The 16,805-nt window shown below is 44.7% G+C and overlaps 1 protein-coding gene across 2 annotated transcripts in view; it reads left to right on the top strand.

The window, feature by feature from the left end:
- Positions 1-15,943, top strand: part of Stac (SH3 and cysteine rich domain) — a 119,530-nt gene extending 103,587 nt beyond the window's left edge. The window contains exons 9-11 of one of the 2 annotated variants that reach the window (XM_050139666.1): positions 6,311-6,362; positions 6,462-6,599; positions 14,504-15,943. In XM_050139666.1, coding sequence (XP_049995623.1) covers positions 6,311-6,362; positions 6,462-6,599; positions 14,504-14,602 — 289 coding nt within the window. In that variant the 3' untranslated portion in view covers positions 14,603-15,943. The remainder of the gene's footprint in view (positions 1-6,310; positions 6,363-6,461; positions 6,600-14,503) is intronic. The other variant, XM_050139667.1, reaches the window with a different exon arrangement.
- The last annotated feature ends 862 nt before the right edge of the window (positions 15,944-16,805 follow it).

Here is a 16,805-nt window from a genome sequence, read left to right as displayed (position 1 = left end):
CTACTGAAGGAAGCAAACATCTCATTACCAGTTGTCCCTGACCAAGCAGTATAGCAGTTCATGGTCTCATGCCTCTGCAACCCCAGCTGCACTGGAGGCGAAGGCAAGAGATTGAGCACAAGTTCAAGGTCAGCCAGGGAAACAGACAGACCACATTGGGGGGGGGGGGGCACACACACTAGATCGTCTTGACTCTGAGTGGAAAATGACAGGCTTGTGATAGAATTAGCGATTTTATAGTGCCAGAGACTTCTGCATAGTTTTCTCTCTCAGTCCACAGAACAATTTGCAAAGCAACTATGTCTCATTATGTGTTTATTATGTGTAACATATAAACTTAAAGCATAGCATTGTGATAGCTTAGGATTAGAGGCCTAGGCGCCTGGGATTTTTGCCTGGATCCAGGTTCACACTGGTTCTGTCCCTACCCTCCCACCCCCGGGACTTGCTTCTCATTCATGGAAGATGCTCACTGTCAACTCACAGTTTATAGACTTCTGCTTTTGACTTTACCAACATCCTGAAAGCTGTAATTGTGGCTTAAGAGTAATGATAACCAACACTTATTGTGGACTTATCTAAATATTTTATGTAAGCATTGATGCAATTTAGTGTTTAAAATAAAAACCAGTGTTTCTGTCCCTGCTCTTTCACTGGCCCACCCCTAATTTAGGATTGTCTAAGCCCCTTCCATTCCTTATCTCACTTGTAGAAAATAATGTGTTTGTCTGAAAATAGAGGCTCCAACTTGCTGGATTCCACTCTCCCTCAAGGTCAGGAAACTGAGGCTTAGAGAAATCTTGCCACCTCACCTGTGCTTCTGGTGCACATCCAAGAACTGACAGTCATAAGCACTCAAGAAACAGGAACTTGATGCCCTGGAATCTCCTTTGGTTATTCTTGCAGAAATAGAGAAGTGGAGATCATTTTTCTGACTCCCAAATAGAAGGCAAAGATGGCCCCTATCCTCCTGCTGTCCCAACAGTGGAGAGTGTCTCCACTCCTAAGAACCTTTGCTCCACACGAGCCATGGGGAGAGATTGACAGTAGGGTCTTAGGTCAACCTACCTGCTTCTAGGAACACTCATCCATGAAGCAACAAACCATCTTCCGATAATAGCTTCCAGAAGATTCCACATAGTCAGCCTTGCTTAGGTAGTATCATTCATAGCTCTGTGCATAATATACTTTAGCCAACAAGGGTCATCTTCATGGAACCTCCTGGCCTTAGACTTCTATTGTTCCCTGGTTGATAGGCAAGGCTGGCTCTCTCTCTCTCTCTCTCTCTCTCTCTCTCTCTCTCTCTCTCTCTTTCTGTAGAGTTGGTTGGCACAGTGTTTTAGTTCTTTGATGGTGGAATGCAGCACACTGAGCACCATGGAGGGAGAGAGCGAAGTTGAGAAGATTTGGAAAGAAAATGGACAGTTGTGAATAAAGGAATACAAGAGAGATACATGCAGTGTTTGAACTCAGTAGTCAGGACAAGAGCAAGCTCACATGCCCCAATGTTGAATTATCTCAAATCAAGGAAAAACCAGGCCAGCTAACAAATAGATCAGTTATATTTTCTTTATTATAAGGGACAAACTCATGAAACAGGAACAAGAAGTCCAAGCTCAGCTGTGTAGAGCGGGAACCACAGAGAGAGAGAGGGTGAATCCTGGGCTGCCCAGTTTTTCTCCTGGTACCCAGAAAGCCACGCCCTAACTTGGTCCTAACTCTTAAAGATAATTGGTTGGCAAAGATTCCCCATCACCTCTCCATTTTGTCTAAATAAGAATGATCCAAACCCAATGCAAAACTGTATACAATAGGAACAGATATCAAGTATAAAATTACAACCAGCATGAACAATATTAAGCAAGAAACACATGATAAATGTTTTAATAAACATTCTATTTTAAAGAATCTAAGTCTTGCATTGGAAATTGGCTTGGCTAAGTCATAAGAGGAAAGTAACTAAGACTTATCTAATCTTCAACCCCATAGAAGGCCTGAGAAGGGAGATATTACTTGAGTAGGCAGGAAGTGCAACCAAGCAGGTTCCAAAGTGAGCAGTATATGACAGAGACAATTGACTCCCTGAGCAATCACACAAAGTCTCATTTGTAATATTGAAGCAACCAACTTTGGCTAAGGCTTAGCATAACTGACAGACCATTTTCAGAGGCAGGAAAATTTTCAGAACTGACTTACCCTGTCTTGGCAAGGTTTGGCAGTACTTTCCCTTGTGTCCTGCTTATCCAGTCCAGATACCATGTTCTTTGTCAGTGGTCAAGGCATGGGCAGTTCCTTGCCCAAAGGCCAATTGTTCCAAGAAGAAAACAAACTCCCAGTTGATGTGGGAGTATCATAAAGGAGTGTCTTCAGTGCTCAGCATTCTCTTAGAAATAGATTGGTCCTGTCAGGAGCAATTGTGTCTCATGTCAATAGAACCCTAAGTTATTTAAATGCCATGTTCTGCAGATTTTTGAAGTGGTTGAAGATTACCTATCTAGGCAGAATACAATCTCTATATATCTAAAGAACCTAATTAATCTGACTATATGTATAACAGACATGAATAGCTATTGACCTATAATACTTAATACCTGTATAACTTAAGAATTAAGACTTCATATCAGAATATTAAATAATCTGCAAACAAATGTGCAGCAAATGAGGACAATAACCTCAAAATGTAAACAATGTATAAGTATCTTGATCAGAGGTAGGAATAATATAAAATACAATATGAAAATATACCCTAAAAGTTGTATCAATATACAAAATGTCTTAAACAGAAGTAGAAACATGCATGTATACAATCTGACAGAATAACTTTGCATAGGTGTACAAATATTATAAACAGAAATAACAAATATAATTTGAACTTGTATCAATATACAAAAACTATACCAATGTAAATTATTCATAAATAATAGAACACAAGTATTCACTATATTACCTATTATTATTATTGTTATTATTATTAGTGTGAATATAAGTTCACACTAAATTATCTATTATCCCACTCAAGCTTTCCTCTTTTTTTTAAATCTCTGGGCCTCTTCCCCATCACCCCAAGTCATGGGGCTTCTTGGGACTCCCTGTAATTTGCCAGGCTCCAGAGCTTAGGGACGCTTATCGCTGTCTGGTACCTGACCTGGGGTGAGGGATCAGAGTTGGAACATAGTAATCTGGAGGAACAGAGCCCAAGGAAGAGAAGTAGCTGGAGAGAAGAGTTAACCAGGTGCTTAATAAAGAGAACTGAGCAAACTCTAGCTAGAGCCTTAAAACTGGGCCAACACATTTTTTTGACATAAAACAGACTATCCCACAGTGTGACCTTACTGTGACTAGAATGCCAAGTCAGCGGCTACCTCCTGTCACTGAGAATCAACCAATCAGCAGGGACAGAGAGAGGATCTTTAAATCATGCTTTACCCAGAGAGCAGGTAACATGTAAAGAAAGTGGATCAGACCCAGGGAGTGGACACAGAGGCCATCATCCCAGAGTTTAGCCTTGCCCTTCAAGCCAGGTGCTCAGCAGCCTTGTCTGTGAGACTGTGACTTGGGTGTTTTTCTCCTTAGCATCTCCTCTCCAAGTGTGGGAGTCTCTGCATGCACCGAGGCAGCTGGGTCTCACTTCCTTCCAAATGCTCATTTAGACTGCATCTAGATTAAAGGTTAACTCAGACCACGCAAACCGTTGGTGTATTTTTGGGCCAAGGGTTTTGTTCTGCAGTGTGTACCGGGTGTAGTGAAATGGCTCTTTCACAACCAGCCACTCTGGATATTTGTTGAATGAGGAAGTGAGTTTTCTAAAAAGCGCAGAATGCATGGATCGATGTAGCGCTCTTCACTCCCCAAGCACTTTTTGGTCCTGGTCAGGATCTTTTGTTGGGAACAACACTGTCAGAGATATTCATGTTATCGCGGATGAAATAATCTCAGCTGTGTGCCTTCTTCAGCGGGTAGTTTAATTAGCACGGGGCAGATGCTCTGGGACTGTCCACTTCAAAGCACTCTAAAGGCTGGGTCTCTAGCTGCTCTTTGATACTGAAATTTAAAGCAAGCAGCCTCATCTTTTATCCTTAGGAAAGGCACCTCTCTCGTCTCCCGCTCCAATCCCCTGCTTACAGCCTCTATCAAACCATCAGCAAAGCCTTTGCATTTGATACCGATGTGCCGTTTCTTAGGTTACGGGGTTAAGTAAAATCTGCTGGAGCTTAGCAGATTTGGCTACAATGACTTTCATCCGTGGTACTTAATTAAATCCCTCACCTGGGAAAGAGCGATTTTCTTCAGCATCTCTCTCTGGTGGCATCAGTAGGCAGCTGCGACTGTTGAAATGGCAGAAAGTCGGTTGTGTTTACTGCTGCAGGGCTGCTGTAACAGAGCGAGCAGAAACCGTGACTTCTGCCTGCATTCTTCATCTTTTAGTAATCCATCCTCTTCATGGGAGATTCTAAATCCTGAAGCACTCACAGGGACTGTGAAAGAAAGCGTAGCTGTTCCAACAGAGGCAGAGGTCAAAGGTCAGTGGGCTTCAGAAGAAGAAAGGGACCCGGGAGATGGTTCAGTGTCTAAGTCACCTAAGGTGAAGAATAAGGCCCTGAGTTCAAATTCCCTAGGACCCATGTAAAACCCAGGCATGGTAGAGTGTGTCTGTAACCCAAGTACTCCTAGGATAAGATGGGAGGTAGAAATGGGAGAATATCCATGGTGACTCCTGAAGGAAGCTAGCTTTGGATATGCAGTGCATTCGTGAACAACAAAAGATCCTGATTCAATAAGGTTGGGACCAATATCCAAGGCTACCCTCTGATTCCTATGCAATCATCATGGAGCTCACACATGCCAACATACATCATACTTGCACACATTGGACACACAGAAGAGGAAGAGGATAAGGAATAGGAGGAAGGAGAGAATGGGGAAGAGAAAGAGGAAGAAGAGGAAGTGGAGCAGAAAAAGGAAGACGAGCTCTGGAGAAAAATATACCCATTGTTTTACCATGACCCCTCGGAGTTCCATAAACACCCTTCACATGCCTGCACCTTCCAAAGATGGAGATCTGTGACAAGAGTCTTCCCAATTTCTCTCGGAGCTGCCCTTGACTAAATTTCATAGCTTCCCTGATCTCTGTTTCCAGAGTTTATCCTGGAGCAGCAGGAAGTTACGCTTAGATATTAGTAACCCTGCAAGTCTCTGTGGGAACCCCAGGTTGAAACAGATAGTAACTGAGATGTGGTGCTGACAGCAGAAGAGGCTGAATCAGAATAGCAAAATGAGCACAGAAATCTGCTCTGCTCTATCCCAGCACCTAAGAAAGTCAACAATGAGTTTCTTAAAGAGTGCTTCTGGTACCATACAAATAAAAAGAAAGGCTGCCTGGAGAGGACGAGGATGAGTCTTGAATAATTCCTGGCTTGGAGCAGCAAACCCAGGCAGAGTGAAAAGGTGATTATTGTGGCATAGCCTCAGCATCCCAGCATCAGGAGGCTAAAACCAGGAGACTGCAGGGAGTTCAAGACAAGCCTGGGTTACATAGTAAATCCCAGGCCAGCCTGGGCAACAATGTAGTATCAGGTCTTGAATTGGGCAAAATCCATGATATTGGCTGATGCTGGCTCTGCGGTGTACAGTCACACTGACAGCTCTAAGTCCTTCCCAGGGAAGACTTATAGCTCCTCTCCCTCCTTATCTTGAGATGGTGCAGTACCTGTCACAGGTGTGGGGCCCACTCTCCCATCTCTTGCAATCAGGAGTGGCTTTAGGGATTTTGTTACTAAAGAGGCAAACATGAAAATGTAGGCTTTCACTATCCTTAGCTATGTATCACATATGAGACCAGGTTGGTCAACATACATGACACCTTGCCACCCCAATCCCCTGTGTGTTCCTTTTAAAAAAATATTTATTTTTAGTTCATGTGTGTTATGTTTTGCCTCCATATATGTCTTTGCAAGGGTGTCAAATCCCCTGACCTAAAGTCATAGACAGTTGTGAGCTGCCATGTGGGTACTGGGAATTGAACCTAGAAGAGCAGCCAGTGTTCCTAACCACTGAAAATCTGGGTCTTTTTGAAATGTAAATATGATCTTCATGTACTAAAAGTAAAGATAACCACCATTTTAAAAAATAAGGCACAGAAATTATATGTGCTTTCCATTTTCTTGGGAGGGAAGAGCCAGTGAAATGGTGTTTGTTTTATTTCTGTTTATTTTAGGATTGCGTGAGTGGATGAAAAACCGTCTCACATCAAAGTCGATTTTCCCTTCCTTGTTTCACTTCCCCACCCAACTCATCCATTCTTCATTTTTAGGCCAGGAGACATGATTACTCTGCTAGAGGACTCCAATGAAGACTGGTGGAAAGTAGGTATCTCGGTCTTTAAAAAGAAATAAGAATCCTTTGGTGATGACAGTAACCGTAAATGTTACGTTGGCCGCTGAATGCCTCCTCTTCCATTTCAGGGAAAAATTCGGGACAGGGTTGGTTTCTTTCCGGCCAACTTTGTTCAGAGAGTAGAAGAGCATGAGAAGATTTATAGGTGTGTTAGAACCTTCATTGGCTGCAAAGACCAGGGACAGATAACACTGAAAGAAAACCAGGTAAGCAAAGCAGACACAAGCTGGAACAAGCAGGGGACCAAGTGTGTCACTTGAGAAAAGATGACCTTGTGTCAATGGTGTGGGATAGCGAGAATCCAGCATACAAGACCCTTAATTAGTTTTTATCGTTGTGATAGAATGCCATACCTAAAAGTAATTTAGGGACGAGAGGAGTTGTTTCAGAACGTTGGAGTCCATAATGCCTGGGAAGGAGATGAAAGAACACAACAGGGCCAGGAAGCTGACTGATCACATTTCATTCAAGCCCAGGAAGCAGAGGGGACAGGAGGGAGAAGGAAAGACAGAAAGAACAGGAAGTGGGAATAAATAATAAAGCTCCAAAGCCCGCCCCTAGTGACAGACTTCCTCCATCAAGGCCCCACCTCCTAAAGGTCCCATTAGTTGCCCCAAACAGTGCCAGGAACTGGAGACCAAGTGTTCAAATACAGGAGCCTGTAGGGGACATTTCTCATTCAAACCACAGAGCCTTAGTGGTGTCTGTCAGAGAAGAAGCATATGTAATGTCTGAGTGTCATAAGAGAGCATCTCATCCCTGCACCTGTCTGAGGACCACAAGTCACTGATGTTAGCGGCCACTCCCGTTTCCACTCTGGGCTTGTGCCCACCTATGTGTTATCACCTAATGAGAAAGCTTTGTCCTCTTGTGCTGCTGAGCTACAGGGCTTGGTGTGCTGGCTCCAATCACACAGAGCCCTCTCAGATCTCCTAATCAAGACTCTAAGCCTCTATGTTTCCCCTGAAGGCCATCCACTTTCACATAATAGACAGGGACAAAACATGGACTGAAAACCACCTTGGACAGAGACTCCGCCCATCTCCCTGCACTCATCTACAAATTCCTGGTACCTTTTTGCTATGTTGACTGGCACATTCTCTGTGAGGTTGTTGGTTTTCCTGAGACCTCTACATCTATAGTATCCTGAAACTACTTCCTTCTGGATTCCTTATCTCAGCTCTAGAATACAGATAGAAACCAACAGGGCAATCAGAGTTCAGCGCTGTCCTGTTCCTCTGTGTGTCCCCTTCCAGCACAGAGGGGCTGACCTTCAGCCGTGCTTCTGTTTTCTCCTGTCACGTACCTCATCTTCACTACAGACAAAATGACCTATGCCAGTCTCCAGGACAGTTCTGGATAAGTCAGAGGAGGATGTGCGGAACCAGAGTTTGACATTTCCTGTCCTTCTCAATGAAGCCTCACAGTTGATTGCAATTTTCAGTATGGGGGTCAGATATTGGCATCTGTATTCTTGGTGTATAGTGATTGTAGCAATCCTCCAGGTAGTGGGTCTCTACCTGAAAATGTGGAAATTACAAGGCTCAGTCTACAAGAATTTAAAGAATGAAACATGCATTCATAATTTAAGACTTGCCTGTTCAGTACAGCTGTCCCAAACATATGCTGGATGTCATTTCTTTAATTTTATTATTCTATTTCATTCATGTGGAGACTGCGCCTGCATAGATGTCTATGCAGTACATGCATGTCGGGTGCTGTGAAGGTCAAATGAGGCATTGGCTCGCCTGTGATCTGCAGTAATAGACAGTCTTGAGTCAACATGGGGACGCTGGAGATCGAACCTGAGTCCTCTGGAAGAGCAGCCAGTGTTCTCAACCACTGAGCCTTTTCCTCGCCCATTTGGGGGAATTACCTTCAAAGATAGTTACTAAGTCTCTCTCTCTCTCTCTCTCTCTCTCTCTCTCTCTCTCTCTCTCTCTCTCTTTCACACACACACAAAAGCACACACACGATCTGTCATTACTTTTTAATTATAACTGATTTATTTTTCTAAAATACTGTTTTATTCAATTTGATCAACCATTTTCTTTTCCATATGTGGCTCCAGATAGCATTATCTAATTGAAAAATGCTTCCTCACACTGGACGCGTAGTTTACACCAAGCAGTTCCAGCATTCAGGAAACACAAACAAGAAAATCTCAAGTTCAAGGTCAGCATAAATAGTGAGTTCAAAGCCAGACTGAACCAAGAACCTGTCTCAAAATAGCAAAGTCTTAGGGTATAGCTCAGAGATAGAACACAAGCCCCTGGGCTTGCTTTCTAATGTTAAAAGAAAAGAAGTCCCATACAAAAACAATGATTCACCTTTCATTGTGAGTAGTCAATAGAATGCCTAAAGGAAAACTCTAAAAAAAAAAAAAATACAATGAAAAAAAACTTTTGGAAAAAAATGTCTATTCCCTTTAAAGTCAAGAAATAAAAATAATTAAAAATAATATACCAATAAATCAGATCACTGTTTTCCTATATATCTTAACAACAGTTGCAGGTGGAATTTGTGAAATCGACTTTCTGTAGTTACGAGTGTGCATCAGTCCTCTCCTTTTGAACAGTTACTTCAGACCATGTATTGAGAACCATGAAAATTAGTCAGTCCTATGCATGCTATAATTCCATTTTCTGCAATGAGCTCCTGAAAATAATCTGTGCGCGGTGGGAGGGTGGGGAAGCTGGGCAAGGAATGACAGCCTTCAAAGTAATCTCATAATGGTGAGAATTAGGGACAATCACACGGTGACAGCGGGTAGTCAACAATAAGACTTCCCTTAGGGGAAGAGTTTGGAGAGTGTGAGGATAATGCTGTAGACAGAATACAGAGATCAGAACCAGAATCCAGTGCTGCTGTGCCCAGATGAACATAGTTCTCAAAGAAAATTCTCTGAAAGATGAAAGAGCAGAGATGCAGATGCAGGGGGTCCTTGGCCTTATTCAGCCTTAATAGCACAGTGATGGAGATCAGGTATGACCAAGGTACCCAAAAGATCAAAAATTTCCAGCCCACCTCACCTTGCCCTCACCACTGCAACCATCCCCCACCACTAGGGGCTACCCTGAAGTTCAGGAGATAGTGGCATTGGATGACCTACGGCAAAACAAAGGCCCAAGAAGAACAGCAAAACTGACCTAGGAGACAAGATGTTCTCATTTCTACCAAGGGAAGAAGACTGGAGGAAGCTTGAGCATGGGGTGAGCCCCTGAGTCACCTGGTATGTCAAACCTTCCATGCTTGAGGAAGCAAGAGAGACCCAGGAAAGACAGGCAGGGTCTTTTTCAGTGGGCATAAAATGTAATAGAAAGAACTGGGAGAGGCTGGCTCAAGGGTAAAGAACTTACTGTGTAAGTGTGAAGACAGGAGGTCAAATTCTTAGCGTCCTCCCAGAGGCCAAGTGACTAAGGAACCCCCAGGGAAAAGGAGCTAGCAAGACTAGCCAGATCACCACATTGCAGGTCCACAAAGAGAGCCCACCTCCATGAATGAAGCAGGGAAGATGCTTAACCTCAGATATTTATAACATCTTCTTTTCACATGCCCTGTGAACTGTGTGGATTAACCTTGGAGGATTTCTATTTTACAAAATAGGGAGCAGATTCCAACAGAGATTAGGTGCCTTACTCAGGGGCACATGTGAGTGCCAGGCAAGAATACAAATGCAAACACGGGCCTCTTTGCCCACGTTAGCACCTCTACTGAGCACATTCCCACCCCCAGGCATGTTTTTATTAGTTGTTTGGGAAATCCATACAATGTACACCCTGATCACATTCACTTCTCAGTCATCGCAGGTCCACCCTCCCACCCTTGCTCACACAAATGCCAGGCACACCCCGCACCACGCTGTAGCCATATCTCTAAATGCCACGCACACCCCACACCACACTGTAGCCACGTCTCTGAATGCCACGCACACCCCACACCATGCTGTAGCCACGTCTCTGAATGCCATGCACACCCCACACCACACTGTAGCCACGTCTCTGAATGCCACGCACACCCCACACAACAAACACAGACTTCTCCCACCTTGACTGGGCTCAATGAAGACATGGACTTGGCTGAGGGAAAGGTGGAAATGTTGATTGATGGTTTTATTTGCAGGTATAAGAAAGCCTCTAACCTGAGCTGAGGTGGTGCTCTGCCATCTCCGGGCTTGGGAAGTAAAGGCAGTGGATCAGGAGTTCTAAGCCAGCCTGGGCTACATGAGATCAAACAAGAGCCTTAATTTAAGAATATTATTGTTAAATCTGGGCATGGCAAAGCACGCCTTTAATCCCAGCATTCAGAAGCAGAAGCAGGCTAATCTCTGTGAGTCCAAGACCAGCCTGATCTACATAGTGAGTCCGAGACTACTCAAGGCTACATATATAGTAAGACCCTGACTCCAAAAATCAATGCTATAATAACAACAATAAATAAATAATTCAAACTTGACATCCACTTGAACTTCTTATATTATTAGTTTATGCTTAAAGAATGTGATATAGGAGGAAGGTCGTTGATGGCAAAGTCATATAGAATTGGATCTGTAGCCTGTGTGGATTTGATAGTCACCTCTAAATGTCACCTAAAAAAATGAGTATAGTAGATCTTCCTAATGTAGACCAAGAGTTCACTGTGTCCACCTGTATAAAGACAGCACAGTGCCTGGACACCGTGGGTGTTTAACAAAAGTCATATTCCACCATCCTAACCCAGAGCAGGTCTCAATGGAGATTCATCTGCAGTGGTAAACACCCCATGGGCCCCAGAAAGTAGCCAGTGTGATATTTATAAGTCTAAAAACATAAAGAGACAAGTAACCATTAACAGAGGAATGGGAGAAAATTGATTCTGAAAATAACTGCAGTGCTTTTTTATTAAATCACATTTCTGTTTCTGAGGTTAATCTTTCATAATTATTACATTGTTTATCCACAGAGCTCTTGTTTCCAGATGGAATTAAGTTATCCATTATGAACACGTAGGAGCCTGCCTTGACAGGATGAATTTTCTTCATGTTTTAAGCTTAAAAAGAGTCCTACTTAAATGGCTTCAAATTCCTTTAAATCATTTTTATAAAATCATCCTTGGGTCTGTCATAGCTGTAGAAATGTTTTCACAGATTCCTTGTGTTGTGGCAAAAAAAAAAAAGCCAGAAATTATTTTTTTGATTTTAAAGCTGCAATTAATTATATGGAAATTTAGGAAATAATATTTTTAAAGATAGAAGAACATAGCAACTGCAGCAATTCAACCATCAAGTTATTATTGACATTAAAATCTTTGACGTATCTCATACCAAGTTTTCATTAGAATGCATAGTTTAATATATTTTATTTAGACTGTCTAATTCTACTTAGTTTTATAAAAATATAATTTTTAACAGCTGTACATACATCAGAGTGGCAAACTTTGGAATATTGGCCAAATCTAGTAACTTATGGTTTTTATTATATGATAAGGTTTAGGTTTTTATTTTTATTTTTAATTATGTATATACATGGATAGAAAAAGAAAAAGGGGTAGAGATAACAGAGGCAAAGGGAAGAAAAGGGATGTGGAAAGAGATAGAAGAGAATTGAGAAAACACCATTTTCAATAAATCTGACCATTTCGGTTGTCATCTTAAAACTCTCCAGCATCTGCCAGCTGTCACCTTTGCCCTTCAGCCATGGTGCAGTGCCAAGCCTGACTCTTGTGACCCACCGACATCCTATGTGACCCAGGCAGTTCTAAGTTGATCAAATTGGTCCCATTCTACTGTCAATGATTATTTAGTGGTTGGCTCTGACCCAGTTCTGGCCACGGAGACAAGTCAGAAAGTGAGCTGAGGGGCCCAGCAGGGTGTAGCATGGCCTATATTTCCAGTATGCTCCAGGCTTTGACAGTGCTCGCCACCTTTCCTTCCACTCTTCACCCATCCACCTCTGTCCAGACCACACTGAACTCATCTGTCTGTCCATCTGTCTGAGCCCTGGCTGTCCTGAAACTCACTCTGTAGACCAGGCTGGCCTTGAACTCACATATCTGCCTGCCTTTGCTAGAATTATAGGTACCCACTGCCACAGCTGACCCCTTGCCCTGCACTTTGTCAGGTGCATTTTTATTTCATGTTCATTCTTCTCTGCTTAAATGTCTTTTTCAAGGTCCTGCTCACCAGAAAGGCTAGGTCAAGGGGTGTGGTGTGTGTTTGTCTGTGTGTCTATGTGTGTGTGTGTGTCTATGTGTGTGTCTGGTTGTGTATCTGTCTGTGTGTGTCTGTGTGTGTATCTGTCTATGTGTGTCTGTGTGTGTTTGTGTGTGTCTCTGTGTGTGTATCTGTCTGTATGTCTCTGTGTGTGTCTATGTGTGTATCTGTGTATGTCTTTCTGTGTGTGTCTGTCTGTGTGTATATCTGTGTGTGTATCTTTGTGTGTCTTTCTGTGTGCCTGTGTATGTGTGTCCCACTAGTATCCTTTTCTGAATTCACTGCCCCAAATACACTAGCATCTTCCATTTTCACTTGGCGAGTGCCGCCCCTAAGATAGACAGTAGTGGCTGCTGTCTTCCTGCTCACCCCGCTTAGAGCTACTCACTCAACGTCTGACTTCATAGCTGCTCCCAAGATGCACAGCTGTCCTCAGGCTGCCCCCAGCATTTACACTAAACGTGTTATGTACCTTTTTATTTGTGTTTGGTTTGGTTTGTAGTTTTGTGAGCAAGCTATTGTGTGGCTCAGGCTGGTCCCCAACTTACTATGTAGCCAAGGCTTGCCTCAAACCTCTTGTTCTGCCCCTGACTCCCAAGTCCTGGTATAAAGAGTATGTGTGCCATTGTTTCTGGAATGGACAAAAGCAAACCTCAGTCTTTGAAAACTGAGTTGGGTTCAGCTTACCTATGTTAGGCTCCAGCGAGATCCAGCAGAATCTCCAGCTACTTCTGTCTCACAGATGACAGACATCTGGACATTGTGTCACCCTTGGCACACCCTCCACGCTCTGACATCAACTCCTCCCAGAGTGTGATTTAAACCTCTTTGCAGTCAGGTTTCTGAAACACAGCTCACATACCAGCCTGGTGCATGTTGCAGACCCTAGAGGTCCAGCTTTAGGTGCTGCTGGAACCTCATCCAGGTTCCATTCACCGGTAGGTGCTGCTACCTCTGGGTTGTAAACATGACCAGGCTCCTTCCCAGCCAGCCGCCTTGGAAAAGCAATGCTACCTCAACTGAACTTCTTTGCAGATCTTGACCCAGGTCAGGGTAGACCCCTTATCTCAAGGTGGAGCCGTCCATGTGCAGAGCCCTGTAGCTTCTCTCCAGCTGAGCCGCACACTTGCCTGGTCTCTTCCCTTCCCGTACCACTGCAGCATCTTTCAAACTCTGTCCCTTTCCAGGGAGCTCTTGGGCCACGTCTTGGGCTGTCTCTGGGAAATACTCACCAAGGTGTGCCTTTCAACTGTGGCAGGGGTTCACGGGAGGGGGAACTGTCCTCCCCAGGGGCCGCCTCACACATCTGGCTGCCTCCCCCTTCTTTGCCCTGCACTGCCCTGTGAACAGTGAATAGCAAGGACACCCGAATGGATTTCCACTGCTTCCTTTGGAGTCTCGCAGAGGTGCCTGCTCTGGTGTATGAGAGATGCTCACGTTTATTTGCCTGGAGCTAGTAATGAAATTGTGTCTTGGCTTCCTGGTGCTATACAGTTCACATGTAAAATTCCAAGCACTGGACAGGAACCAGTGAGTGACAGCTATTATTTTGGGTCTTCAGCATAATATACTGAAAACTTGCGATCCTTGTGCGAGTTCTGTGAGACGTTTTTGTCATCCTCTCCTTATGGTGCCTCTTCGGGGAGTCACCGGATTTAATGCCGTTTTGTTACTCCTTACTCATAAAGCAGGAGCCCAGAAAATATTCTGCATCTAGGCCCGTTTCCAAACCCAGGTTTGCATGTAATGTTTTATTGAGCATTTCCTCACATTGCCACCCCCGACTTCCCCCTGCCAACCGAGCCACGTCTCCTTTCTCAGCTGGGTGTTCCTGTATGCTCAGTCATCAGCAGCTTCTGCTGCAGGTCCCTGCTTGTTCTCGCTGAACTGAAGCCTTTCCTCTCTCTCCCTCACACTCAGATCTGTGTGACTTCTGAGGAAGAACAGGACGGCTTCATCAGAGTCCTCAGTGGGAAGAAGAGAGGCCTGGTCCCGCTGGATGTCCTGGTAAACGTGTGACCGTGGCGGTCCCTCCAAGTGCAGGAGGCCAGCTCCGCTGATCTCACTGTGTCCACCCAGAGAGTGCCCAGGAAACGGGAAGAACTCAAGACCTGAGACTGTGGTAGCAGTCTGGAAACAGACCCACTGCATGGCACATCCAGACTGCCAGAGAGCAGCATCCCAGAGCTGAGGGCAGCTGGGGGCAGTAAGTGGACCATAGCCAAGGCTGCCCCAGGACTCAGCTCCCTCCCTACGTGCCTGCGCAAGGCTGGAATATGCTCCTGTCATGGTGTGGTCCTACTGACAAGTTTGGATCTGAGTAGCCAACTGTCACTCTGGTTCCAGACTACTGTCCCCAGTGCTGGCCAATCAGCATCACAGCTCCTGCAGACAACCAAGAAGGCCAACCTTCCTGTTCCCAACACCACAGGCCTCACTCCAGTCCCTGCTCAGTTTGTGGGTCTATCTGCTGGCTGGAATCTTTTTTCTTTCCCTTTGGTCCTTGGAGCACATCCCAGGCAGGGCTGAATGGACACGGTACAAAGATCTGACTTACTACAGAGAGCTTGCCAGGGAGTCCTTGCTACTTCAGTGACTCACTCAGGTGACAGAGCAAAGTCAGAGGCACAGAACCAGGCAGCAGCAAGAAGTGGGAGTGAGGACAGGGAAAGAGTCCTTACGGATGGGATTGTGAAGCCCTTTCAGACGGGGCGTTCTTTCCCAGAGCAGGTGGGGCTGGGAATGGGAAGGAGCAGAGCGTCTCCATTTTCATTTCATACCCTCTGTATCAGGAGCATCATTTCTTCCCTTGTGCAGCCTGTAGGACTCCACTGTGGAGGATGGGTCCACCATGCAAGGAACCAGGGGCAGGCAGCGCCTCTGAGACAAACATCTTAGAATAAATGTAGCCAATTTAGACCCCATTCTTCTCTAGGGCAGTGTTTCTAGCTCTGGCAGGTGTGAGGCAGAAACGAACCTGTGATGCTCGTCTCTGCAGACGGAGGGAGCTGGAGCTTAGCTCACACCAACAAGAGAAATTGCTCTCGACCTGTACCGATGTTTACAAGAACATACCACACTGCGATGCCTTCCTCCCAAGCCCGGTCCCAGCATTCAGACCTGCTTCCTAGCAGTCACTGATATGTTTAAATGTGATTCACAGTGACTTCGAAATTAACGTTGCTTTGATTTATTTTGCCACTGAGCAATAAAATCATTAGAACCATTGGGTTTGGGGCTTGGTTCTGCTTTGTTTTGCTTCATGATTGGTTTTGTTTATTTAAGAAAGGCTCTCTAGCCAAGGCTGGCTCAAACTCACTGCATAGCTGAGGATGGACCTTGAACTTTGGTTCTTCTGCCCCCACTTCCAGGAATGCACCACCGCATCCCATGCATGTAGTGCTGGGAACTGAATATAAGGTTTCATACATGCTAGGAAGTCATCCTGCCAACTGAACTAATCTTTTGTTTTGGTTTTGGAGTTTTTTTTCTGTTTTAAAGACTTAGAAGACTATATCCAAGGCATGTCAGCCTCTTTCCTTAGACCAAAGAATCATTTGTCTGTAATGTTTTTGTTACTGCTCAGAGTGAAGTCAGGAGCTGAGCTACAGCTGCAGCTGGTCTCACAGGTGCCCGGATGCCTTACTCCTAATCTGCAGCCAGCATCCATGTTCATCTGCATCCGATATCACCTGTAAAAGCAGGTTCACAGGTGCAATCCTGGGGGAGCGCAGGTGGATCACATGGCTGCCTTCTGAACACCCAGGACAGACACTTTCTGCCTCCAGTCAATTCTCCATTTAATCCAGACAATCTAGTGACCGGAAGGAATGTGAACCACGTGTGTCTTGTCCTCTTCTCGTGGATCCATGTCCACCACAGGCTTTTGGTACAGGGGTACCAGATTTGCGTTTGAACACAAGCTTGTGAAGTTGAATAGGTAGAAGCTATGGCATCCAGCCTCCCAGGTGATCTCCCTAGTGCCTTTGCCTCCTGGTGATCTTGTCTTTGAGGAGCCTCCCCTACACCGAATCAGGGTTAGTCTTAAGTAGCCAGTGAAATATAGCAGAAGTGACAGTGGCTGACAATGAAGCTGGCCTACAAAACTCACAGCTTTTGCCTTGACCTAGCAGGCTGCGCTGTTGGGATCTACACCACATGAGGAGGGCATGTACCTATATGGGTCACTATATGGGGTCTCCATGAGAAGACCATACACTTC

Source organism: Alexandromys fortis, unplaced genomic scaffold (assembly GCF_014885135.2).
Source record: "Alexandromys fortis isolate MF-2015 unplaced genomic scaffold, M_Fortis_MF-2015_v1.1 scaffold_36, whole genome shotgun sequence".
NCBI classification, from domain to species: Eukaryota; Metazoa; Chordata; class Mammalia; order Rodentia; family Cricetidae; genus Alexandromys; species Alexandromys fortis.
The sequence above is the reverse complement of the archived record's forward strand: the minus strand, read 5'-3'. Positions and strand labels throughout refer to the sequence as shown.